The sequence below is a fragment of the Eurytemora carolleeae genome, unplaced genomic scaffold (assembly GCF_000591075.1).
Source record: "Eurytemora carolleeae unplaced genomic scaffold, Eaff_2.0 scaffold302, whole genome shotgun sequence".
Taxonomy (NCBI): Eukaryota; Metazoa; Arthropoda; class Copepoda; order Calanoida; family Temoridae; genus Eurytemora; species Eurytemora carolleeae.
In genome coordinates, this window is record NW_019396574.1 from 59,538 (window position 1) to 85,970 (window position 26,433).

Consider the following 26,433-nt stretch of genomic DNA (forward strand, 5'->3'; position numbering starts at 1 on the left):
GACATTTATGTAAAATTTATTATTTCTAACTTTTTCAGTTTACATAGTAATACATATAGGTTTTATTATTACAGTACTTTAAACTTGTTGATACACACAAAGGCACCACTGAAAAATATTGGAAGGAGGAAGAGCAGGGAAAATTTTCTTTAAATTTATTGTTAGTTTTTTTTACGAAATCAAAATTTGTATTGATCTTTAACTAACAGATATAATAACAATTGAATAAAGTCGATAAAAGTTTATTGAAATATTTATTTTTCTCTCAGAACTTTTAAAGATGTAATCTCGATTGAAGCATTTTTTCCTAATTTTACAAACATATTAAGGTTTCTTAGATGTTAGTAACATGGCGATGATTGGGAAATTGAGCAAAATATTAATGTTATAATTATGACACGAAGCGTCTTGTTAGAAGAGATTCTGGGTAATAATTTCAATGTTGTAGTTTACAGAAATAATTTTAGGAAAAAAATGATAAATCCAAAGGAAAAAATAAAAATTAAATTTTCTCTTTTTATGGTAAAATCCTAGTATTTATATAATTGGATAAATAATTCTATAAAAACTTCATGATGAAATAACTCAGAATTGAGCTAATCAAATGATTGCGATTCGCATCTGATCCGAATTGTTCGAATCTGAGAACTGAAAATGCTATTTGAATATCATTTCACATGAGAACGCTAAACGTGATTGTTCGAAGTTTGTCTTCAGATTTTTAGCACTACTTCACCTACAAAGATTATTTTGATGTAAACCTTAACAATTTTTACATTTTGTTTAAAATTCATCAGTTTAGATTTTAACTAAGGTTTCCAACTATTTGAGGTTCTCCTTCGCCCCCCAGGTAGTATTCTGACCCGCCAAAATCGGTGCTTGCCAGGCGGGGATCCCGCCGGGGTAACGTGTAAGAGAGCGGTGTGCTTGTGATTCCAGGAACAACTGGTCCCAAGGGACTTCGGTTTGACCGGTCCAGTGTGGCATAGTCCCGTTCATGGTCAAACAGGTCCAGGGAACCATTGAAAAGTGAACGACGACTGCTCGGAACCATCGGTAGTTTGCTAATGGTAGCATAAGCATTACTCTGGGTCTCTATTTGACTCTGAGAAACACTACCCCGTCTGAAAATATGTAAAGCTAAAAATTCCAGGTAAAAAAACAGGTTTGAAAAAAGTGCTAATTTCAAAAACCTGAAAATGTGCAAATAAGCTTAGAATAAGTTAATGTGCAAAAAATCCAAACCATCAAATTGCAAAAGTGCAAGAAGTAAATCATGATGTGTCTCTGCAAAATATCCATGTTAAACAGTTTTTAAACCCAACTAGAAGGGAACAAAGGAATTGATTATTTGCCCTAAAAATCTGATTTCTAAGCCCTCTTATTTTGCAACTCAATGTAGCATACCATGAATTCTGTTGGATCAAGTAATTCAATTTTTATATTAAAGGTCTACTCCATCAGGTTGCAAAGATATATGGATTTTAAATTATGAGTTTGTGGCAAAGACTTCAAGTTTAGATGCCTACCTTGAATTTCCACTGCCATTGTTTCCACTGATAACACTGTTTTCCTGATCACTTAGTACTGTCATAGTTAGCTCCTGCTCTTCATACGCTTTATACTTCTGATCTATCCACAGAGGGTTATCCGTCCCTCCCATGGGAGCATCGTCAATAACGGAACCAGGTTTTAAGGGTCGAGGAGAATCTCCTCCACGTAGTTTCTGAGGTTTGTTTGTAAACACCCAGTATTTCAGGCAGCAGGAGACTACAGCAAAGGTGATTAAACCCACGAAGAGAACTATTAACAGTGCTAGGAAGGCGATTACGTTGGAGTCAAAGACAACCTTTTCCTCTTTGACCTCGGCAGGAAGAACCTGACGTATTCCGACCTCATCGTAGTAAACAGCCAGGTGGTCGTAGTTAGAGTCTACGGATTTTACAAACACCTCAGGATCAATTATAGTGTTGGAGTAGGAGTCAACAACATGAATAAACATATCAGACATGTCTCGTCGTAAACCTTCGGAAGGGCTCACATGATACCGGATATCGTCAATGACGACAATGTTATCAGTGACGTTTCTCAGCTCTTTAATGATGTTCTCCTTGTTGGCATCCACGTGCATGGGATCCTTGTTTAAGACAAGCTTGATCTGTTGGTTTGGTTCGTAGATCCATAGGTAGATGGTAGCTCGAGCTATATGACCAGAACTATGCTCCCTTGCTTCTATATTTATCTCAAACCTGGGTAATAACAATAAATTAAAAACACATTTAAACATGAGTTGGTTGTATTCTGCCATGAGTGAATCTAGAAGTATCCTACTCCCTCCCTCATTAATCTTGAATGGTGAGGGGACGAGGGACCCGGCAGAAATGGACTCCCCCTGGCGGAATAAGTTGGAGGATTTGATGGAGTAGCTGACATCTCCATTGTCCATGTCTGGGTCAAATGCTGTAGCGTCCATTATAAGATCACCTACCCCCGCGTTATAAGGAACCCCCACGTAGTATTTGTCACTGCTGAACTGCAGCATATTGTCATTGATATCTTGAATAGTTATGTCAATTTCAATAATTGAATCATCATTAACGTCGTCATCAGTCATTTTAATATCGCAGTACGTAGCTTCGCAAACTATGCCGGGATTATTAGAAGCCTTGACAAGAAGAGTATATTCATCCCGCTCCTCACGATCTAGTTTTTGCTTGGTGTAAAGGGTACCTTGAGTCTTATCAATTCTGAACCAGGATCCTTCATTACCGCTCAGGATATAGTAGAAGATACGACCAAACTGTCCTGCATCGGGATCCAAGGCCTCAACACGTCCTACAAAGTATCCAGGTTCTTCTTCTTCAGGGACAGTGAACTTGATCACGCTGTTCCCAACAGACATCGGGAACAAAGGTAGGTTATCATCTATGTCCTCTACTACAATGTTCAGGAACCTCAAGGTTTCAAATGCGACCGGGGTTCCATGATCTTTAGCTATGATGACAAGTTCATAATTATCCTGCAACTCTCGATCCAGTTTTACTTTTGATCTAATTTCTCCTGTTCTCTCGTCAATTTTAAACTCAGGAGTTTCAAGAACATTTTCATTCTTTATCTTAAAATAATATCCAACTCTTCCATTTTCATTTTCTTCTCCATCTTGATCAACTGCTTGGACAGTTTTGATAACAACTCCAATCATTTCTGTCTCCTCTTTGATTGATACCGTCTCATTAGGAGGAGGGGCAGGGTTCCATCTAGGCTTGTAAGTGTTTACACTCTCTACTTGTACAGTTACCCTTGCCTGGTCAGGACCCTCCCATTCACCTTCTCCCTCCTCATCAGTAACCTCAACCACCAGGATAAACTCCTTTCCTTTCTGTCCGAGGAAACTGGCGTTGGGGTAGAGCACTCCAGTAACATTATCAATACGGAATAATCCTTCTGAGTTACCTTCGGCCAGATAGTAGAATAGTCTACTGTTTAATCCAATATCATCATCTGTAGCCAACACTTGGGCGATAGGTGATGCCTCTGGGAAATATGGAATATTATCTACAATAGTTGCTCTGTAATTCTTCTCAACAAAGATGGGAGGATTATCGTTGACGTCTGTTATTGTGATGTTTACGGGAACCGTTGATGATCGTCTTGATTCTGGTGGGCCTGAATCTTCAGAAACAACCTAGAATGAAGGTTTTGATAATTCAAGTCATGATGAGAAAATAACACTATAACATTAGAGAGCCATTAATGTCAAAGGAGGGGGGGCTTATAATTTTGCTTTTATATGAAACATTGATTTCTTTTAAAATGTTCATATTAAATCTATCAATAATTTTAAGAGCGGATTCAATGACTGAACCAAAGTAATTGAGTCTTTGCCTCAAACTCTGACTTTCTAATCCATATATATCTGCAAACTAATGACCTCAGATATTTGCTAGAATAATCAGAAATGAGGATCAGAAATATCAGGGTGCAATGATATAAAGATTAGACTAGAAAATTTGAATTAGTGGCCAGAACTCAGCTCTTTTAGTCATTAATTGAAATAAAATAAAAAATACTAGTTCATGGGTTTCATACCATTTTTGTACACCCTTAAACAATTATAATTCTTGTATGCCCTTTCATTCAATGTGATAATAAACCCGAAAATATCATTTATTCATTTTATTTAGGTATAAATAAAAACTAATCTTTTTTATTTAAATATTAAGTTTATCTGACCTGAATAATAAGATGCTCAATTTTCTCCCTATTGAGTAGCTCTGGATTAACAACACTGATAGTTCCTCCTTCAGGTTCAATTGAGAAATCATCTTTGTAAGTTCCTTCTAGTCTATAGGTAACCTTACCATACTCTCCCTCATCCAGATCCTTAGCAGAAACTGTTACAATAGGTGTTCCTTGCTCAGCATTCTCTGCAACACTTGCAGTATACATCTGCTGATCAAAGATCGGAGACTGATCGTTCACGTTGTTAATGTTTACAATAACAACTGCATCTGCACTTTTCTCAGGAATACCTGCATCAAACACAAGGAGGTCAAAGGTTAATCTTTTCTCCTTAAACTCCTCGTAATCAAGAACCTGCTTCAGCATCAGCTTCCCGGTTCCCTTGATCAGGCCGAAGTACTCGTTCTCGGGGGTGATCTCAAACCGGGCAATGTTGGAGTCCTTGTCGGTGGCAGTAAAGGTGTGAACGATGGTTCCAACAGCTTGCTCCTCCTGGACGTCCACGTTGATGAACTTGAGCTCTGGGGTCCAGGGTGGGGAGAACTCTGGAGCAAAATCGTTTACATCAATGATGGTTAGAACAAGGTTTCCTATTCCATCCTGAGGAGGGTCAGCAGTAGTATCCGTTACCTTAACACTAAGACTGATAACTGCTACAGAGTTCCTATCTAGCTCCTGATCAAGGAAAACTGCTCCTGTAGCTGGATCTACCCGGAGTATACTAGCAAACCTCTCCTGATTCTCCAGAGGAACTCCGTCCTTGTCCACTGCTGTGATGGGGTCCGTGATGGAGTAGGTCAGAGCATTGATGTCCTTTATGTCCTCGTCAATGGCATTAAGTCTGAATATGTTTGTCCCAGGGGCGGTATCTTCAGTTATCTAACAAAGAAATATAAACTTTAATTTCAGTACTAATAATTTATGTATAATATTAGTTTTACTTAGACCTGATCAACATTTTATTCAGATTTTTTGCCTCTGCATTTATAAAAGTGACTTGTGGATTTTGCAGCAGATTTGAGCTATCATTTATATATTTATAAAGGCTAATTATACCCGAGAAAGTTGACACTGGCGTTCTTTAAAAAAATAATAACTTCCAAGGGTTAAATGCTTAAAAGTACATATGATGCTTGGTTACCTGTACGCGCTGTGTATACGGAAGGAAGTATGGAAGCTTGTTGTTCCTGTTCATAACATCAACTTTCAGTACAGTGGTCCCTAAAAATATCAATAATATACTTACTTCAATTAAGATTAGCTTCTGAAAATGTATGACGATTCTGCACTGTCAAAAAGGAATAATGAAAAAAAATATTCTATTTTTTAATTAAAAAATGTGGCACAAATTCTGTAATGTTTAAGTGACCCTCCATGCAAAGATGACAATGCCCAATTCACAACGGTACCCTTGAAACCTTTATCTGATCAATAATGGGGAAGATGCTTTTTTCTAGGTTTGAAAGTATTTAGTTAGTAGTTTACTTTTTTCTTACAGTAGAATTGTGCAATTCACTTTTGTAGAGAAACCACAAATAAAAATAATCTGTTTTCAAAATTATAAACATAGATATCTATTTCATGCTTGATCAAATCTTTTTTTGGGGGTGGGAATCGTGAATTGACCTATTTGTATGGAGGGTCACTTTAAATTACGCACTTTGATATTCTTTACGCGAGTCTTATAACATATCCTTGTATTGTTTGAAAAGAGGGATGTATAATATAATCGATCAATTCGTTTAAAATATCTTTGGGCAGCTAAAGTAATCAATTTCTTATATAAAAGAGATCCTTAATGGAGCGGGTCTAGGGGAGGGGGGGGGGGCGCTTTAGACGTACGTTAGTCATATGTCCTAAAATACAAGGTTAAACAATATTTGCATTAATTTTCAAGGTTAACCCCAAAACCCAAAAAAATAAAAAAATAAGTTTTTTTTCGTTTTTCGATTTTTTTCTTTAAATTCTTAAAACAACCCGTGGAATAAGGACATAAGGTGCTCAGGGGTATTGTATGAGGGGTGAGAGTTAACGTGGATAAAAAAGGGTTTGGTGGGTGATTACTTTTAATAAATCAATGTAATAGCTACGTCAAAATTATATCCATCATGCTCCAACTAATTTCATTCAATTCATGTCAAGCAGGATTTTAACTCAAACTAATATTTTTTCAGAAAGATGAGGGGGGGGTCAAAGGAGAGGCTTTTGTGTTGTTTTTATGATTTTTTGCATCATACAGAAAAAAACAAACAATTTTATTAGTTTTAAACCAAGATTTTCGTTTAATCAAATACTAAAAAGTGTTTCATAAACCGGTTTAGTGGGACTAAAATCCCATTATTTTGGATAAAAATTGAAACACAGTTGTGAACATTAAAGTTCATTTTAAAGTTTTATAATTTAATAAAATTTCCCCCTCCCCCTCTCTTCAAACTTCAAACCATTAACTATTTGGTCGTTTAACGCTATATGTTGGTCATCATGCTAACATTTATTGTGAAGAGTTATGACATAATTATGGGCTACAGGGTGTCCATATAAACATAATAATGCTGAAAATTTTATTCTTGTTTACTCACAAAACATTGAATTACAAATTGCTAGATTTATTGCATTTTTTAATTTCCAAAAATTATTGAGGCGGAATTTTTTATTTTAAATTGATTATTTGAAAAGGAAAAGAGCAGGGACTTTTTGAATAGACAGATGATTTAAGCTTATTCGCTCCTTCTGGGAAAATAAAATATTGGTCAACAGTTTTCCGATTTAACCAATAAAAGATCTGTTAATCTGAATGAAAAAGTTTCAAAAGTTTCAAGCTCGGAAAAAGTTCTTAAGTTTTTATTTTTTATTTATAAAGATTTTGAATAAGTTTCGCGTAAATGAAAGGCGACTAAAGATAAGGGTTTAAAAATAAGACACTGAAATCTATATAAATAGTAATTGAGGATGTATTATAGTCTTACTGCATGCGGACAATACCTCATTTAGAAGTTTGTTAAATATTTTCAATATTTTTCTTTTCAAATATTATTACGAACAATTTATTATATGAAATGAAGGTTTACAACACAAATATCGTTATTTAATGGAAGAAATCAAATTCCTGATTGTAACCAGGGAGTCTCAGATCATGTACAGGATGTTCCAATAAACATGGAGATTGAGTGATGAAGAGTTTATAATCGTATTTTATCAGAAAATAATTAGATTGGATCGAGTGTATGAAAATATTGTATGTCGCCTGGACTTTCCAAATTGTGGTCAACCGTCTCTGTAACGTAAAAAATAAGAAGATATTTAAAAACTTAGATATTTTCATTTTATCAAATTGAAATTAAATTAAACTAGAACAATTTTGAATAAACAAAGCGGGCAGACAACATTATGTAGATCCCGGAGGTTATATGGAGGAATAGGGTCTTTTGAACATGTTTCTTTATGATAAAATGTAAGAATAAATGTCGTCAGGATCGAAGACGATTTGAAAGTCGTCACGTAAATCCCATGTTTAATGTTTATTGGGAAACCCTGTATTTCAAATATAGATATTTGTTAAAACCATCAAGATACAAGAATTTCATTCAGCAAAGGAATTGAGTTTTTCTCAAAAACTTATATTTTTAAATCTCTATATCTTTGGAACCTGATGGAGTAAACCGTTGATATTTCAAACTTAGATTATTTGATCTAACTGCAGTATACTTATTTGAAATAAATACGGTCAAAGACATATGAGTTGCAAAGATATAGGGATTGGAAAATCAGAGTTTGTGGCAAAGACTCAATTCCTTTCAAGGCATGAACAAATTTTGAAAAGACAAAATTTGTGAGTTGTGGTCCTAGGAGAAGGGGTATTATAACTGTACAGTTTTGAATAAGTATATACTATATAATTAGCAGGTTTGATAGTTGAACTAGGCCGAAAACTGTAAAATATTTGTTTTGTCCAAAACCTGGTTAAAATCCATTTTTAATTATACCTGTTCATTTTACGCGAGTGGAAATTTAAATCTGAATTTTCAATTAGCTAAATAATCTAATTCTTCTGAAATATTAAAATTAGTTTTTTTCAACATTGTTTCCTTTAAAACTATATAAATTTAATTCTACAAAATTTTTTATATAAAACTATACTCTTTTAATCTGTTATTGTATAAGCTGGTATTTTTGATTGTATCTATATATATTATGTTGATACAATAAAAACTCAAATCATGTGTTAAATAGTTCTTTTCTTAAATATATCTATAACTTTGCTTGTCTGTCTGGGTGTCTGTTTGTTTGTATAAAAAAATGTCAAAACGTCTGAAGCGATCTGGTCCAAATTTGTGTGGGACATCATGTGACCCCAGGGAAGGTTTATTGATGATCAAAAGTTCAAAAATTTGCCTCAACAAAATTCGATTTCTAATAAATTTTCAAAATCCACGAACTTTTTTTTTAAAATTCGCACCCTTTCTTACGTTTTTGTTTTACAATGTATACAAAGACAACATGTTCACAATTGAAATAATAGAAAAGCGCGAAGCGCCCTAAAAGCCTAGTCTTATATAAATAAGCCATTTATGTTTGCGTACGTGTGCTGTTCATCCACAATTGTAATATTTTGTTAATTCGTAGACGTGTCAATTTTATTATTGAAAATAGTATACATATAATGTAAACAAATATTTTTTTTGAATGCTTCAATCGTGAAATATTCCGGTCGTCCTGATAGCAATCTTAAAAAGCGGCCAGACCTATAGTTCTTACAGTGTAAAGATCCTATCACATAATAACCCCACGAACACGGTAAGTTTAATGAAAAATAAATCTGCAAAAACTTAACAAAAAAGTGCTAATATACAGTTTGGCGAAGCTACTTAAAAATGTTCTACAAAAAACACCTCGCACATTATTTTGCACCACAAAACGGTTTTTATATTTTTGCATCGTAAATATTTTTTTTTGCCGGGATTGGAAGGTTAAAGTGCGCAAATGTTTTAGATGATTCAATATGCTAACTAAAATTGAGTTATTTAAGGTATAGCAGTCATTAAAGGAGCAAAAGGTCATAACAATGGGGGTGGGGGCGGGCAGGGTAGGGTGTAGAGGTTGGGGTTGAGGGTAGATGGGTTTTGGGGGCTAGGGCCTATAGGTCGGATAAGGACTAAAAATGTCAAGTTTAGAATGATCTTTGATCTCATGATACTTTGTTCTTGAACGGCAAAACTGTCAATATATTAATAAAGATGATATTGGGAACTCTTCTATTGTGGATATAAATCCTTGATCTCGATCTTTTGTTAATCTGCAGATTAACTTATTCTTTACTCGAAATGTTTTTAATCTTTTTCCTTGCATATTTAGTTCAGGAAATCAAGTTCACTTATTAGAATTTTAATTAATAATTAAAGAATTTGATTAATTATTAAAGAATTTATAAATAATTAAAGAATTTTAGATTGTGCACAGAGTCTCATTATATATTGGGATCTCTGCATAAAAACATGGACTATTAGCGAAAAAAAAAACTATAATTATTCATCCTGTAGATTTTTTTTTCATTTTCAATTGCTTCATTCAAACAGGTCCAATTAAGATCTTAAATGCAGATTGCAGACAGGGATAGGTTTTTAAAAAAATCTTAGTAATATTTAAAAATTTATGACAATTTTCAATTTTTCCATTTTTCCATGTTTTTAAAGTTTCGAATAAATATTTCCCCTGTATTATTTAGAAATAAGTGCAATCATGGATCTGGGTCAGATTGCGAACTGTTTTCAATGCAGTTTTTTTTTACATCGCCGATTATTTACTTTCAACAAATTTAAATGCAAATTTCAGGGATAAATATTAACGCACGCAATTCAAAGTTGAAAATAAATCAAATTTAAACGAATAAAGCTATTCTAAATTTTTTTTCCTAAAACAAAATGATAATTTGAAAGGTCCCCTGTATTTATTAATGAATGGTTTAATTTTCAAAGAAGCGAAGGGTCTATTAAATAAAGTTTAAATCCAAAATAAATAAACAATATTTGAAAAAAATATGCATAAAAGGGAGGAAGGTTTTTATAACCATAAAAATGCAATAAAAATACCTTGCAATTTAGAAATACATTCAAAGTTCAAATACGACCGAGCATTGATAATAGTCTTCAGACATTACGACAATTATAATTCTGATTTGTGTCAGAATCTATACATGGAAAACTTTTTACTAAGCTTTAAATTGTAAGAAAGTGTGCTTTACATTGCAATAAATTTATTGCAAACGTATATTTTGAAAAAGTCTCAAAATTTTTTAAAACCTCTCTTTGCAAATTTTGTATAAAGGGACTGTCCTTGTTATTTCAAGTATCCACTATCCCTCCATTTCAAAAAGTGGAGTATGCTAGATTGACTAAGGTACCCTTTCTTTATCCGGTCAATAATGTAGAAATTACTGTCGTTAAATTCTGACAATCAATTACATGTTTTTCTGTAATGAAAAATAATTAAATTTCAAACAGAGAAACATGGATAGCTCATTTATTCTTGATCATACGAAGCTTTAAATGGTACCGTTGTGAATTGGACATGTTACCTTATGATGAAGTGTCACTTGAACTTACGTTTACAATCCCTTTAATTTACGTTTACAATCCCTTTAGTTTACGTTTACAATCTACGTTTACAATCCCTTTAGTTTACGTTTACAATCCCTTTAATTTACGTTTACAATCCCTTTAGTTTACGTTTACAATCCCTTTAATTTACGTTTACAATCCCTTTAATTTACGTTTACAATCCCTTTAATTTACGTCTACAATCCCTTTAATTTACGTTTACAATCCCTTTAATTTACGTTTACAATCCCTTTAATTTTGAAGTTATGAAAAGTTTGCTTGTCGTGACCATTAAATAATTTAGATCTATTCAGCCGATATCTAAACAATACGTACTTCAGTTTAAACCATTCCCTAAATCATATTCTGCTTTTCAAGGGACTAATCACGAATTTAGATCTATTCAGTCGATGTTTAAACAATACGTACTTCAGTATAAACCATTCCCTAAATCATATTCTGCTTTTCAAGGGACTAAACACGAATTTAGATCTATTCAGCCGATGTTTAAACAATACATACTTCAGTATAAAACATTCCCCTAAATCATATTCTGCTTTTCAAGGGACTAATCACGAATTTGAAGATCTCACTTTGTAGTGAAAATTATTCTAATGATTATGGTTTCAATTTAGATTCCTATAAAATACAAAAAAAAATGCTCAAACGTTTAGAAATTTAAAAGATATAAATTTAAGAATTTTACTTTTCTGTAAGTTGTTTTGGTTTTTATTGAGTTTGTTTACGTCGCTTACCATGTTATTAACCCTATTCCTGCTGGGGGGAGGGGGTCAATTTGACCCCCCCCTGTAGTTTTTTTTTACATAACTCAAAAAGTATTGGTCTGAGACTGTTGAAATTTTCTGACTTTTCTTACATACCCAAAGCCCTCCCTTTAGGCCTAACACCGGGCTTTAATACTAACTGCCTGAGTCCTCAGGCACACTGCCTGAATGACTGCTTTTGCCTGTAACAAACTAAATCTTTGTTTTGACCCACTTTCACTTGTCAGATTTTGAAAAAAATAGCTTTTTGGAAAGCCTATGACATAAGGAAACGGATTGCACAAGTTTTGCGAAAAAATTGCATTTTTTTTGCAAACAACCTGTCAAAGGAAATTTGCACATTTTTAGTTTTTCTTGATTAAAAATCAGGTTATTTAAAATTTTGCAAAAATTTTTGCATATTTGAAATGGCATGGTAAAGGGCTTTTCAAAAATGTATAATTTTTAATTTTTTGGAAAATTTTTTTTTTGCAAACATTTTTACTTTATAACTGGATTTTGCGATAAAAAATTCAATTTTTGCAAATTTGCAAATTTTTTTTGCAGATTCTAAAAGTAGAGCACAAGAGCTTTCCAATGATGTATCATTTGTCATATTTGGACATAAAACATGGGATTTAGAGGGGGGGGTGTCAAATTGACCCCCCCCCCAGCATATCCTGGTTTTCAAGTAGCCCAGCAGGGATAGGGTTAAATGAAAAAGGTGTCAATTTTTGTACGAGCTTTGAACGTTTGGTTTTATTTTGAAACAGCAAACAGTCCCTTTAGCGATGACGGGTTATTAATATATTGTAATGAGTTCACTAACCTGTTAAAGAAGGTTCCCCGCCATCGAATGCTGCGATCTCGATGAGATATTGACTTCGAGTATCGAAATCTAATTCTCCAGAAAGTCGAACCTCGCCAGTTTTAGGATCGATTGAAAAATCATCATATGCCCCTGAAAATGATGAAATCTGTTGAGCAAATTATCAAATAATAGAAACCTATTTTTTAACTTTTCGTGAGCTCTACAGTTTACTTCGTCTATTACTGTCTGAACATTTATAAATATAACTATTTAATTCATCATGTCTCATTCCCTAAACCAACAAATGTATTCTAGAGGTAAGGGGGGGGATATGTGTTTTCATATACATTTTACAAAAAATTGTTAAAAAAGTCAAAATTTTTAAAATTATCTTCGTTTTTTTCTAACAGTTCTAGATCCCCTAAAGTAATGTTATCTATTTTAGGACTTCTAGGATACTGTGATGTATACCTTGTTGTATCCTGTATGTTATCTCTGCGTTGACCCCAAAGTCCGCATCTGTAGCTTTGACCTGCTCCACCAGTATTCCAGGTACAGTATCTTCAGGCACTGTAGCCATGTACTCAGGCTTTTCAAAGGTTGGATATCTACAAATATGATTTAAAGGGATTGTTCATCGAATAAAAAAAGAGCTTTTATTTTGACCGATTAGAAGTTAATTGGCCTTATTTATACATTGTAAAAGAAAATAGGACAATAAAAAAATTGAGATAATAAAAGTATCAAAAAATCTAAACATGGATTTACGAATAGCCTTTTTAACTGTGACAAATTGAATTAATTATAAAAAACTCTAGCTCTTTACATAATCAATATTCAAAAGACAAATAAAAAATAAAAACATGTTTGTATTCTAAAGACAAACTCATTATAAATATTCATTCCACATTAAAAGCATGTCAAAAAGATGACTGACCTGTCATTGACATCCTTGACTGAGACACTGACCGTCGTATAATCTGTATTTTCTCCGTCAGTGACCTCTACACTGAGATTAATCTGATCAGTTGGGATATTATCCAGTCTTAAACCTTTCTCAGAACTCACAGACACCATACCCGTCTTAGGATCTATCTTAAACAGATCGTTTAGGTTCCCGTCCACGATCGTATACCGCAGTTTCGAGGTAGCATCGAGATCGGTCGCTTTAACGATCAGCTCAGGCTGAAAGGCCGCCTCGTTCTCATCGATGTTTGCAGAGTACTCCTTGCTTTCGAACACTGGGGGGTTGTCATTTGAGTCCTTGAGGGAGATTCGAATGTTGACGAGGCTTTTCCGCCCCTCTCCGCCCATATCTGTGGCGGAATAGGAGAGAAAATAGATCCTGAAACCGATTATTGTAACAACAAAACTATTCTGGCCATTTTTTAAATATAGAGAATTACAATGAAAGTAAAAATTATATTTTTAGCCATTTTAAAGGGTTACACAAAATTTCCTGGTTTGTTCATAGTCTAAACAGGCCCCTGAGCCGGGAGTTGAACACGGAGCTACGGAGATCAAGCCGGTTTCAGGATTGACAGAGAAGAGTTCAGCTCCGTTACCCGCCAGCTGGTAGCGGAGACCAGCTGTACCAAACTCACCAGAATCTTGGTCTTTAGCTGTCACAGATATCACAGGAGATCCTACGTAGTTAGATAAAAAGATAGATATCGATAAAGATAGATAGATAGACCAAGGGTGTAGTGTGGGGTATTCAAAACCGGAGGGTTGAGGGTTGGATGCAAAGTGGGAGGGCCTGAAAAGGACAAAATATTTTAGCCATTCCTGGAATACCAAGACATCGTTGTGTAAAAACCTTTCAGTCAATTAGCAGAACTCAATATATATTCAATATGTACATTGAACCCCCTGCCCCCCCCCCTCCCCATCTCCTTTCCTACATTTTTCGCGCCCCCTTCCAATTCTACCCCTCTCTTGGATTTTCCTTGTAAACCCATGTAAAAATACATTCTTCATTTGCCAATTATCAACTCTAAATTGTATCTCCTCTTTTCCTTATTTTATGATATGTCTACTTCTACAAGAATCTACCCTCCTCCCCCCCCCTTTAAACATCTAAGTTATGTATATTGTTTTTTTTTCTTTCATACTGAAGATTGAAGTTGATTTTATCCTGCTGGATCTTTTTGTTTCTAAAATTCTGGTTTGTTCTCTCTAGTCCCTTGGCTCCAATAATGAATGTTAGTTTAAAGACGTTATCTCTCTCAGACTACTTCAATATAATGGTTTGTGACCCTCATATTTTACAAAAAAAAGGTTCAATATTTTTCTTTTTAAGAAAAAAAATGAAAAAATAATACAAATATAATTTAAAGTGTGAATAAAAACTAAGATCAAGGAAAGTCAAATAAAATAAAAATAAAAACATTTTCCAAAATATTTTCCCAATTTTTCAAACCAAAAACAATTCTTGACGTGCTTGGCAATTGTGTTTGAACACTGACGCTATCCTAACCTTTTAATTTTAACTTTAAATTACTTCGGATAAAAAGCTAAAGGTTTTTACACTGTAAAAGATTTTACACGATTTTTTTAAACTTTTGCTAAAAAACAGGATAAAGGTTGTTAAGATTTCGGTAATATATAGATATGGTTATTGATGGAAAATGGCCATGGATGGGGGTTGGGGGGTTGGGGTGATAAAGATATGTATGCGCAAAATCCAGAAAATTTTGACAAAATTCAAATTTCATGGAAAATTTAAATTTTGGGGTAATATTGAGTTTTATAGAGGTTTTTGTCTGTTCACATAGACGTAAATACACAGCTGGATAGGATATTCTACTATGTAGTTTTGCATTTATTAAAGATAGATGAATAGATAGATAGATAGATACACAGAAAGTTAGAAAAATAGATAGATAGATAGAAAAATGTATAGATAAATAAATAGTGAGATTCTGAAATGTATTAAAATGTTTGATTTCCAGCTGATTCTTTAAAAATTCTTTAAAGAGATAATAAATGGATAGATAGATAGATAGATACAAAAGATAAATAGCGGATGGTTTTCCTTTTTGCGGTTTGCGAATTATTAACAATGGTATTATTACTTTTTAATTTAGAAAATTCACACAAAAAAAGTGAATTTCTCCATAAATTATTTAAATATTCAAAACAAAAATAGAGAGATAGATAGAAAGATATAAATATAGATCATACTAATAAAGATAGTCTTGGGTTCAAACAATTAAAACTGTGTGCAGTGGATGTCGAAAAATGTTAAATATTGACTGTTCAATGGATAAAATATATCTTTACCTGGCATTAAAGTCTCTGAAATGTCGACTGTAAAAGATTCTCGTTGAAAAACTGGATTATTGTCGTTTATATCTTCTATCTCAACCAATACAGTTGCAGTACTGTTTAACTTCTCCTGTTTACATCAATAAAAACTAAATATTTCAATATTTAAAGAGAATAAGAAAACTGAAAACAATATTGCAATATTTAAATAAAATAAATAAAAACAAAAACAAAATTGCAATATTTAAATAAAATAAATAAAAACAAAAACAAAATTGCAATATGGCAAGAAATCCATGAACTGAGGGATTGTAAATGTGGTGCACAAGAAACCACTTTCACCCACCACCAATATTTAGTTCTTGCTTCTACAATGAAAAGGGTTTGAACATTGTTTTTACTCCCAGAAAAATTGAAACCTATGAAAATTTAAACCCACGAGGGATTCAATGATAAACCCAAGGGCGTCTGAGAGTAAATGACATACTTAGTTTAACCAGCTTTTTGTAAAGAAATGCGAAATTATTAGATCTGGATCGAGAGAGGAGAGAATAAATTCAAGATACAATTTAAGATAAGATAAATATAAGATGAATGATATAAAAAGACAAAGAAGAAAGGAACGGAAAAACATGATATGTTGATGATGTGCATATTTCTCAATAAGAAAAGTAAGACAAACTTTAACTTCTAAACCNCCCCCCCACCCTTCCCTTTGCATGTGTTGAAATGTAGGAAATATTAATTTCATATTTAGGTGTTGGGACATTTCATAGAAAGACATTTCATATATTGCAATTTTACAGGGACATTTCATGGACAGAACATTTCAAAGAAGTACGTTTCATAGAGTGGACATTTCATAGGTAGGAGATTTCAAAGACAGGACACTTCTTAGAAAAAGAAATTTATAGATAGTACATTTCATATAAGGACATTTTATAGATGGACATTACATAGATAGGACATTACATAGATAGGACATTACATAGATAGGACATTACATAGATATGACATTTCAAAGATAGGACATATATAGATGTGCATTTTATAGTTAGGACAATTCATAGAAAACTAAATTCATTGACAGGACATTTCAGAGAAAAATAAATTCATTGACAGGACATTTCAGAGAAGAATAAATTCATTGACAGGACATTTTATGGAAACATAAATTCAGGGACAGGACATTTCATAGAATTTTCAGAGAGTGCTAATTGTGTGTGGGTTTGTGTGTGCGTTCTGTTGTCTGTTTGCCCTCTGCGCTTTGGTGTGCAAATGGTGTGTTTGTGTTCGTGTTGTATGTGTGTCTGTGTGCAGTAGTGCCCGCATACCAAGACTAATTAAGATCTGTTCAGGATAAAAATCTTTTCTTAATAACTCTGCCAGCGCGCATTTAATAATCTCAGTGCGCGCCTTCTGATGCGCATCATGAGCAAATATGGTCTTCAAACTCGAAGTATTCATTAAGTTTTGTTTCAGGGATAATTAATTGTCATAATACATAAAATTATGATTGTATTACGCATAAAGTGTCATTTTTTGCGTAACATTAGCTAGAACTTTCTATAAGTACGAACCACAGTTTCCAAATATAGTGTCTCGCAAAATTTTGTAATTATTTTTTGCCACGACTTTGCATAGAGCACAGTGGTGTGCATATAACCTTGCTCGCTCAACCCCTGAGATTAATTTATGCCCTGGAAAATTGAAAACAATTAAATATATTTGATAATCTAGAATTTAATAACATTGTCCATGGATATCTATTTTATGCATTATTATAAGACAAAGTCTTGAAGGGTTCTCACGTGAATCAGACATGTTTTCTATCAATGGACATTCACTTCAAATGACGTCTAGGACATTCACTTCAAATGAAGTCTAGGACNATGGATACAACCACTCCCCGTTTATGAAGCTACCATCCCTCTCTTTTCATGGATCCAATCGATCCCCATTTTAGGAGCTCCATCCCCCTCCAATTCAGGAATCCAATCCCTTCCTGTGTATGGAGCCCTCCTCTCGCATTTATATATTCAGTTTAGAGCAAATCAACTTTCCATTCATGCCCCTCCCCCTCCCCTTTTAAATACCAAAAAAAAAGTCTAATGCATCATGTTGAAACATGTAATGAACATGATTATCCGCAAATTGAAATAACCAAGTACCAAATAACCTCATTGCTTCCATTATAACTTAACACCACTTTAACCTTTTTGTAAACTTCAATACTACCCAAAATATACCAGTATGGCCACTGTATGACCGTATGACCGCTATTACCTGGCTGTTAACTTTAATGCTGACAGCTGTATGACCGTACGAGCGCTATTACCTGGCTGTTAACTTTAATACTAACAGCTGTATGACCGTATGACCGCTATTACCTGGCTGTTAACTTTAATACTGACAGCTGTATGACCGGCAGCTCTGACCGGATCTATACTAAACTTCCCGCTAGGATCTTCGAGCCTGAAAGAAGTTTTTTATTAATTTTTTAGCTAAAAACATTTTAATCTTTTTAAATGATATAATTATGTATTTTTTTTCCACAATTTTGTACTTAATTATGATACCTTTTTCAATGAAAATAAAAAAATGTATAACTTCACTCTTTGATACATGTGCTTGTTTTGTTGCTATAACTTTAGTTCAAAGTTTAATAAAAACTTGAATTATATATATACTTCTGATCTTCAAATGATCTGCGTCGTTGACACAAATGACTCTTAAATGAATTCATAAGATAAGTATCTATCAAAGTGTTATGATACTATAAAACAAATTTCGATATTATATCAAAGTTTTATAATATTTTTTCAAATTTTAAGAGATTCTATCAAACAGTTTAATGAGATTCTCTCATATTAAAATTTCTTCAAATTTAATCAGAGTTTAGATAGATCGAACACAACGATAGAGACCTGAGACTGAAGAGTGAGTTAGCTCCTGTATCCGGATCTTTAACCTCCATATTCAGGTTTGCCAGGGGAGTTCCAAACGGAACATTTTCAGGAATAGAAACCCTAAACAAAACAATTTACAACAACAACATTACCCAAGAAATATATAGACCAGGAACCGCCATATCTCATGCGACATATCCGTGTACTGCAGTGGGAGGAGATCAAAACAAAGAATTCAGGGGCAACGCATCATCTTTGAAGGAAAAGGGCCCAAGGGGTGGAATAAAACATATTGCTATAGGTATTTTCCATATTGACCAGAAAGCCAAAAATCATATGTAATCGCTCTAACTTGATATATTAACTTGTTTTTTGTTGGACTGTAATATCACATCAGAGCTGTAGTCCTTTCCCTTTAACTTCTGTGGGGGCACTGGGTTTGTTAGCATTCCTCCCACAGTGTACACTAGACAATTTGCGTATATCTGAGTTGGGCGTTCCTGTACTATTGTTCCTTGGCATTACCTTCCTCATATGTAGAATATAATTTTGTTCAGACTTTATAACAAAAATTTGTTAGATACATTAATTTTAAAGAGTTTTGAAATTGTCTTAACATGCAAGGTGCAAAAATATGTTTAAATTAGCAACCAACTTGTCTTTAAATACCGAAATCATTATAGAAACCCTAAACACAAGATAAACTACAGTTTTTTATGACAATACAAATTTTAGAAACTAGTTGTTTAACATTTAAAAACATATTTGACAATAAAAGGTAAATTTGAAAAATAAAATTTGTAAAATATCTAAATTAAAAATTAACTTGTCATTTAAAATCAAAACAGATTCTTTTTTTAGGGGCCGTTCACTGATTTGGGAAATTTCAGTAGCGAATAGGCTGTTTAGTTTACTCTGAAATTACCCAAATAAGTGAACGGTCCCTTTAACAAAACGATGTGAAAAGCTGTGAAAAACCTGTTTAATTAATTAAAATTAANGGGGGGGGGGGGGCTGAACTTTAAGATCGTGTTGCTAATTAGTTAATTACAACAGTTTTTGCACAGCATTCATTTGCAAAATATTTAACCTGTGCAATTCCAGCATGGATAAGTATTTTATTTTAGTGTTGATTTTAAGCGTAATAAACATCACCATAAACATAAACAATGCAGTACGTGTTGTGGTAAACAACTGAAAAACAAACATTTAACATGTTTAGAACATTTAATGGACAAATTACATAGATGGGAAAAGACAAAATTGTCGATAATTGCTTATTTATTTATGTGTATAAAAGAGATGATACAGTGAGGCCCATAATTCTGTGGATAGGAAAACAGCTATTATACTGAAGTCATGACTTTTCATAGCAAAAGGTGTTTCACTTAAAATTGATTTTAAAGCTACTGCAAAATTATTGGCTTCCTCAGAAACCAATAGGACAAGTGTGCAGGGAAAACGAAAAACAGAAAAAGGAAATTGTGTAAATTTGAAGGAAGGAAGTTTAAAAGGGGGGGAGAGAGGAAAAATAGCAGAATTTATTTTTTATTGATTTCATATAATGTATTTGTCCGAGCCATAATTGTATGCATGACCTAGGTCATAATGCATTATCGACCTAAGTCATAATGCATTATCGACCTCGGTCATAATGCATTATTGACCTAGGTCATCATGTATTAGGGACTGTACATCAAGGATCTCTCCAACCTGGTCTACAAGGGCAAAAGGGGATTTATTTTTGTCTAAGAATGTTGATCCTGGATTAAAGGGTGTAAACCTAGTATATTTTAATATTGTTTAGTAATGTATCTTGTATAGGGCGGGGGTTCGCGTGTAATTCATCTTAAAAGAATTCATAAAACAGGGGAAAATAATTCCCCCGTATATTACATATCTAAAATTCCCCACCCCTTCTCTCTCTGTTAAAATTATCCTTTTTTTATTTCTAGTTTTGACTCGTGAGTATAAAGTTTTTAAGGTGTGGGGTCTTGTAATGAAATTAATACCATGAAACAAGCTTACAATACCATAAAATAACAGCACTTAATACTTTATGCACTATGTACTAGCTTGGAAACCCAGCTTTGCTTGGATATCTAAACTTTCACTATAAAAGTTCACCAACTTTATTAAGAATATTTTCAAACCACGAGACCCTACCGAGATTCCCAATAAAAATGTCTGTAAAATGGGTCAAAGGATTCCTGAGTTTAGACATACATACAAACAAACATGGCAACATAGATTCAAACAAACATGTCAACATAGATTACTACACAGGCGACTGTTTGAATTTTATTACTATGCAATTCTTGCATTTATAGTTCACTGTAAATGTGCAAGTGTTTCTGTCTTTGCCAAAACATTTAATATCGTTTTATTTATTACGATAGATTTATTTCGTACACACAGGTAAAATGGTGCAATTTTATCATAAGACAAAAACAAGAATAAGTTAACTTTATTAGAGGTAGATGACTAAATTCAAACTAGGGTTATATGTTATAAAGCAAGCTAGGAAAGTAGTCATTACGCTAATTTTGTGTGGGTTACTCTGTGAGTCCCAATACACATTTTACTTAGTTTATTATTTTTATGCCAATAAAAATATCATAAAAATAATTATTTAAAACAATTTATTTGTCCTTTAAATCAAAATTTTTATTAATTTTATCTGTTGCAAATGCAATAGTGTCTAATTTCTAAACGTTTCTCTAAGCGCTTGTCCTACTCCCAACCCATTACCCAGTTCTTATGATTTAAACTCAGCAAAAAGTTAGTTTCCATTTACAAACTTTCTCTATCTTCCGATTCCTTCAACCATTGGGAAGACGGTAAAAAATCATTAAATAAAACATTTTTTCAATAAGTTTTCTATCAAAAATGTGTATTTTATCAAATTTTATATCATTCTTTTCTCTTTAGTTCCTCTCTCACAAATATCGTTGCTTGTCCTTTGTTAAGTTCAGCTGCTCTAACTCTAAGATTAAGTACTCCACTAGAGCTTCCTAGAGCTTCTCTATCAAGTGGTTTATCTATTCTTAGTTCACCAGTATTCACATCAATTGAAAAATAATCCTACAACAAATATTTCAAATATAGAAAACATATTTTATATTTAGATATTTAGATCAAAAATCAAATATTCTTTAAAAGAATTGTTCGCCTTTCGTTAAGAACAATGTTTTCTCGTCTCAGAAATGTTCTGCATTGTTTTCAGAATTGTTATCACTCCCTTTAATTATATAATACCTGAGGGTTCTGAACCAGCTCGTAGATAATTCTACGCGGCCTTCCTGTATCTCCATCATTGGCTGTAACCTGGTTTCAAATTTACTTTTTGATCAACGTTTCTTTCAGAATAACATTCTTTTCTATCTAAACTGGATAAAATGTATTTGCAGTTGTTTTGTTCAATACAGTTGACCAGAAAATCTTTTTTGAAAATATTTATTTTTATCTTGATCAAATACTGGGTTCAAAAAGTACATTCCTTCATTATAACGGAGCCAACTGGGTCGTCTTCGTTTGCAACTCCGGTAAGCGAACCTAAAAATGGATAAAAAGATAATTATGCTCCAAATATTATGTTAATTCCAATTCTTCTACAATTTACACTACTATATACAAATTTTGATGTTTGGGTATGTTTGTGACAGTATGTTTGTGACAGTATGTTTGTGACAGTATGTTTGTGACAGTATGTTTATATGAACTTTACCTTCGAATATTGGCGGGGAATTTTGTACGTCTACAACGGAAAATATAATATCCGTTGTATCATTGTGCACGCCATCATACACCCCCAACTTGATCTGGTAGATCTGGCGCTCCCTGTAGTTGAACTGCTTCATCAGGACAATATTCCCTCGGAACATGTTGATCTTGGTGTCCTCCTGCCGGGGCATGATCTTAAAGAACTCGCAGACGTTCGCGGATTCCTGGTCAGGAGGTAGGCACTGTACATCAAGGATCTCTCCAACCTGGTCTACATCCTGGGCCTTAACATAAACATATTATATGTCAAGTGACCCTCCAGTAAAGTGGCCCCGCATGTTCTACACACAACTATTCTAAATAAACAATTGATCAAGTTTAATTGAGATAACTTTATTTTTCAATCTGAAGATTTATTATTTTTAATCATGGTTTCTCTAAAAAGTGAATTGCATATTTATTTTAAAGCGACGATGAAGGAAATTGTCAGGATGCAACATTTTTTTGAGATAGAAAAAGGTTGAAATCTTCCTCATTTTCATTGACATAAAGGTTCAAAACAGTACAAAAATTAAAGTACACTTTTAATTAAGTATACATCTTGCGTAAAAGGTCAAATTAAAGGAAAAAACCCAAGAAATAAAAATAGAAAATTTAATTTTTTATGAAAGGGATTGTTTTGAATTAGGAAATATTTAACATTTAAAAACTTTTGAAAGAAACCTCGACCCCTATTTAGGGCATATTTTAACAATAGATACTAATAAGAGATGTGGTATAAAAGGTGGGAACGTAGAGGGGGGGATTTGCCCAATATGGTTAGTGTTAACCCTGGAGAGGGTTTAAAACTGATTGGTGGTGGGTTTAAATAATCCTTAATATAACCCATTCAATCCAGGACAATGACAGAGGACACGTATGTCTAAACCGGGTCTACTTCACAAAATAAAAACAAAATAATTTATCAAGAAAAACCAAAACATGGATATCATCTAAGGATCGCAAAGTTAAAAGTTAAAACTGATTTTGAAGAAAAAATTGACCCTGCTTTAAATATAAACTTCATCAATCACAGGCCAAAAGCCGCCATAGAAAATTTAAGAATATATTCAATAATATGGATATTAAACATTTTTAACCCCTTTGCAAGTTGAGGACCCCCTTTCGCCCCCTCCCCATAAAAAATTCCAACAATCCGGCAACACCACAGCCCCACCCCTCCCAGCAACAACTCTCCAACTATCTAACAACCCCTCCCACCATCCTACAACCCCTCCAACTATTTAACAGCCCCTCCAACCATCCATCAACCCTCCATCCAACAACCCTTCCAACTATCTAACAACCCCTCCAACCATCCAACAACCCTCCAACCTTCCAAAAACACCCCCAACCATCCAATCTAACAACCCCTCCAACCATCCAACAACCCTCCAACCTTCCAAAAACACCCCCAACCATCCAACATCACATCAAGCTCCCAAATTCCCTCCAACAATAGCAACAACCACAAAAACCACTTATGAACTCCACCAACCATCTTACATCAGCAATAACCTTCGAACAACCACATTATCCACCTTTAAACCCCTCAAGCTATCTTACAACCCTTTAATCCAACCATCAACCCCCAAATACTAATCAGCAACACCTCCAACCATCCATTAACCCTTATAACCATTAAAAAACCACTTTAACCATCCAAAAACCATCAAACAACTCCTCCAACCATCTATCCAACCAACTAACAACCCCTCCAACCACCCATCCAACCAACTAACAACCCCTCCAACCACCCCTCCAACCAACTATCAACCCCTCCAACCACCCCTCCAACCAACAAACAACCCCTCCAACCATCCCTCCAACCATCTAATAACAGCATTAACCATACATAAACCCCTCCAACCATCGACCAACCACATTAACCATCTAACAACTTTAACCCCCTCCAACCATCTAACAACCCTTCAATCCATGACCAGCAACCCCTCAAACCATTCAACAACCCTTAAAATCATTTAACAACCCCTTCTCCAGCCATCAATAACATCTGTTAACACTGACTACTGACCTCTAAAGCACTAAATATTGTTGTTCCAATAGGAATATCCTCGTTCACGGTTGCTTTATAAGGTGTTCCACGAAACCTTAAGAAATAAACACAAAATGAACTCTCTGAAATGATGGGGTTTTAAACTGGTATATTTATATTCTAAATATATGCCAAATATTGAGTTAATTACATTATGTCATCTACTACAGACAGATTGCCTTTACTTTTATTTTGTTTCTATAGAACGAAAGTTTTCTAAAAAATAACTTAAAAGATGGTTTCAAAATGACCCCCCTGTTACTTACCGTGGAGGATTATCATTTTCATCTAGAATGATAACAGAGATCGGAACAGATACAACATTATCCGATCCCTCATCCACTTCATCCTGGATAATCACGGTAAACCTGGACAATTTAATTTTATCAAAATAGCAGAATTTATTTTTTATTGATTTCATATAATGTATTTGTCCGAGCCATAATTGTATGCATGACCTAGGTCATAATGCATTATCGACCTAAGTCATAATGCATTATCGACCTCGGTCATAATGCATTATTGACCTAGGTCATCATGTATTGTTGACCTAGGTCATAATGCATTATCATAATGCATTATCGACCTCGGTCATAATGCATTATTGACCTAAGTCATAATGTATTATTGACCTAAGTCATAATGCATTATTGACCTAGGTCATCATGTATTATTGACCTAGGTCATAATGCATTATTGACCTAAGTCATAATGCATTATTGACCTAGGTCAGAATGCATTATTGACCTAAGTCATAATGCATTATTGACCTATAATGTATTATTGATCTGGGTCATAATGTATTGTTGACCTAGGTCATGATGTATTATTGATCTGGGCCATAATGTATTGTTGACTTATGTCATAATGTATTGTGACCTAGGTCATAATGTATTATTGACCTGGGTCATAATGTATTGTTGACCTAGGTCATAATGTATTGTTGATCTGGGTCCTAATACATTATTGACCTAGGTCATAATGTAGTATTGACCTTGGTAGTAATGTATTATTGACCAGGTTATGTAACCTGGATCATAATGTATTAGTGACCTGGTTATAATGTATTCATAACCTGGATCATAATGTATTATTGACTTGGTTATAATGTATTTATAACCTGAATCATAATGTCATTATTGACCTGGTTATAATGTATTCATAACCTGGATCATAATGTCATTATGTATTCTTAACCCATATAATAATGCATTTTGGACAAGATGACCTATAGATCACGTATTTTTGACCGGTTGAATTGTATTGTTGAATGATACAGTAAAAATGAAACTAACCTGATTTCGTTATTGTTAATCTCCGTCTGAGACTCTCTATCTATAGGTAGAGCTACTGTGACCACCCCTGTGTTTGGGTCAACCTCAAACTTATCTGTTCCTTGAATACCAAACCTCACCCGGCTCCCTTCAGGGTCCTCACCCTCCAGGGTGTACACAGCACTTCCAACCTGAGTGTTCTCCGTCAGGGTGAACTGGTTCATATCAGCTGTAAAGAATGGGGGCAGGTTGAGCCCCCGGACATAGCCCAATACAAGGAATATAAACACTATGTGGAAAGTTCTACGATACATGTTTCCAACGCTACTGTCTTGTTGCTTCGTTAAAGTCACTGGATCTCCGAAGGGACCATTCACGATCACAAATGCGAGGTCACAAATCACAAATAAGATATATTAAAGTGGTTTAAATCACTGATTAAGCATATTTAACTCATCCTGCTCCATAGTATACCTAGAACCCAGGAAACCAGAAGGAGAGAGCTAAGGAATCTTAACCGCGCCCGGAGTACTAACATTTCTACCTGGAGAAACGGAGATAGATAGATAGACAGACACAAGGTGGATAGATAGATAGATAGGTTGGGTTACAGGGCACTCAACCCATCCTTCTTTACCATAGTTCTTGGCAATTTTTGAGAATTTAAACTACATTTCTAACTTTAAATTTTCCATATTTGTTGAACATTTTTTTCTTTGAATTCGTTGCTCCCTGAAGTTTATCTAATCAAC

General features: G+C 33.9%; 1 protein-coding gene across 1 annotated transcript; it reads right to left on the reverse strand.

Annotated features, from left to right (window-relative positions):
- On the reverse strand, positions 1-26,433 carry LOC111705735 (cadherin-87A). Its single transcript, XM_023478382.1, has 20 exons — positions 25,703-26,433; positions 24,674-24,775; positions 24,387-24,462; positions 22,317-22,596; positions 22,089-22,144; positions 21,848-21,916; positions 21,533-21,673; positions 20,303-20,307; positions 18,608-18,709; positions 18,039-18,155; positions 16,938-17,019; positions 15,696-15,810; positions 13,870-14,056; positions 13,348-13,755; positions 12,882-13,018; positions 12,429-12,560; positions 5,384-5,463; positions 4,234-5,121; positions 1,530-3,685; positions 1-1,124 (listed from the first exon to the last, which is right to left on the reverse strand). Exons 1-20 carry the CDS (start codon positions 25,993-25,995, stop codon positions 806-808), a joined length of 5,745 nt encoding a protein of 1,914 aa, XP_023334150.1. The 5' UTR covers positions 25,996-26,433; the 3' UTR covers positions 1-805.

Excerpts from the sequence above, each read along its gene's own strand:
- LOC111705735 (XM_023478382.1), bottom strand. The coding sequence starts at position 25,995 with ATGTATCGTAGAACTTTCCACATAGTGTTTATATTCCTTGTATTGGGC. Across the intron at positions 21,674-21,847 it reads AGCTGGTTCAGAACCCTCAG|GATTATTTTTCAATTGATGT; the intron begins GTATTATATAAT and ends TATTTGTTGTAG. Across the intron at positions 12,561-12,881 it reads AACATACAGGATACAACAAG|GGGCATATGATGATTTTTCA; the intron begins GTATACATCACA and ends CATCATTTTCAG.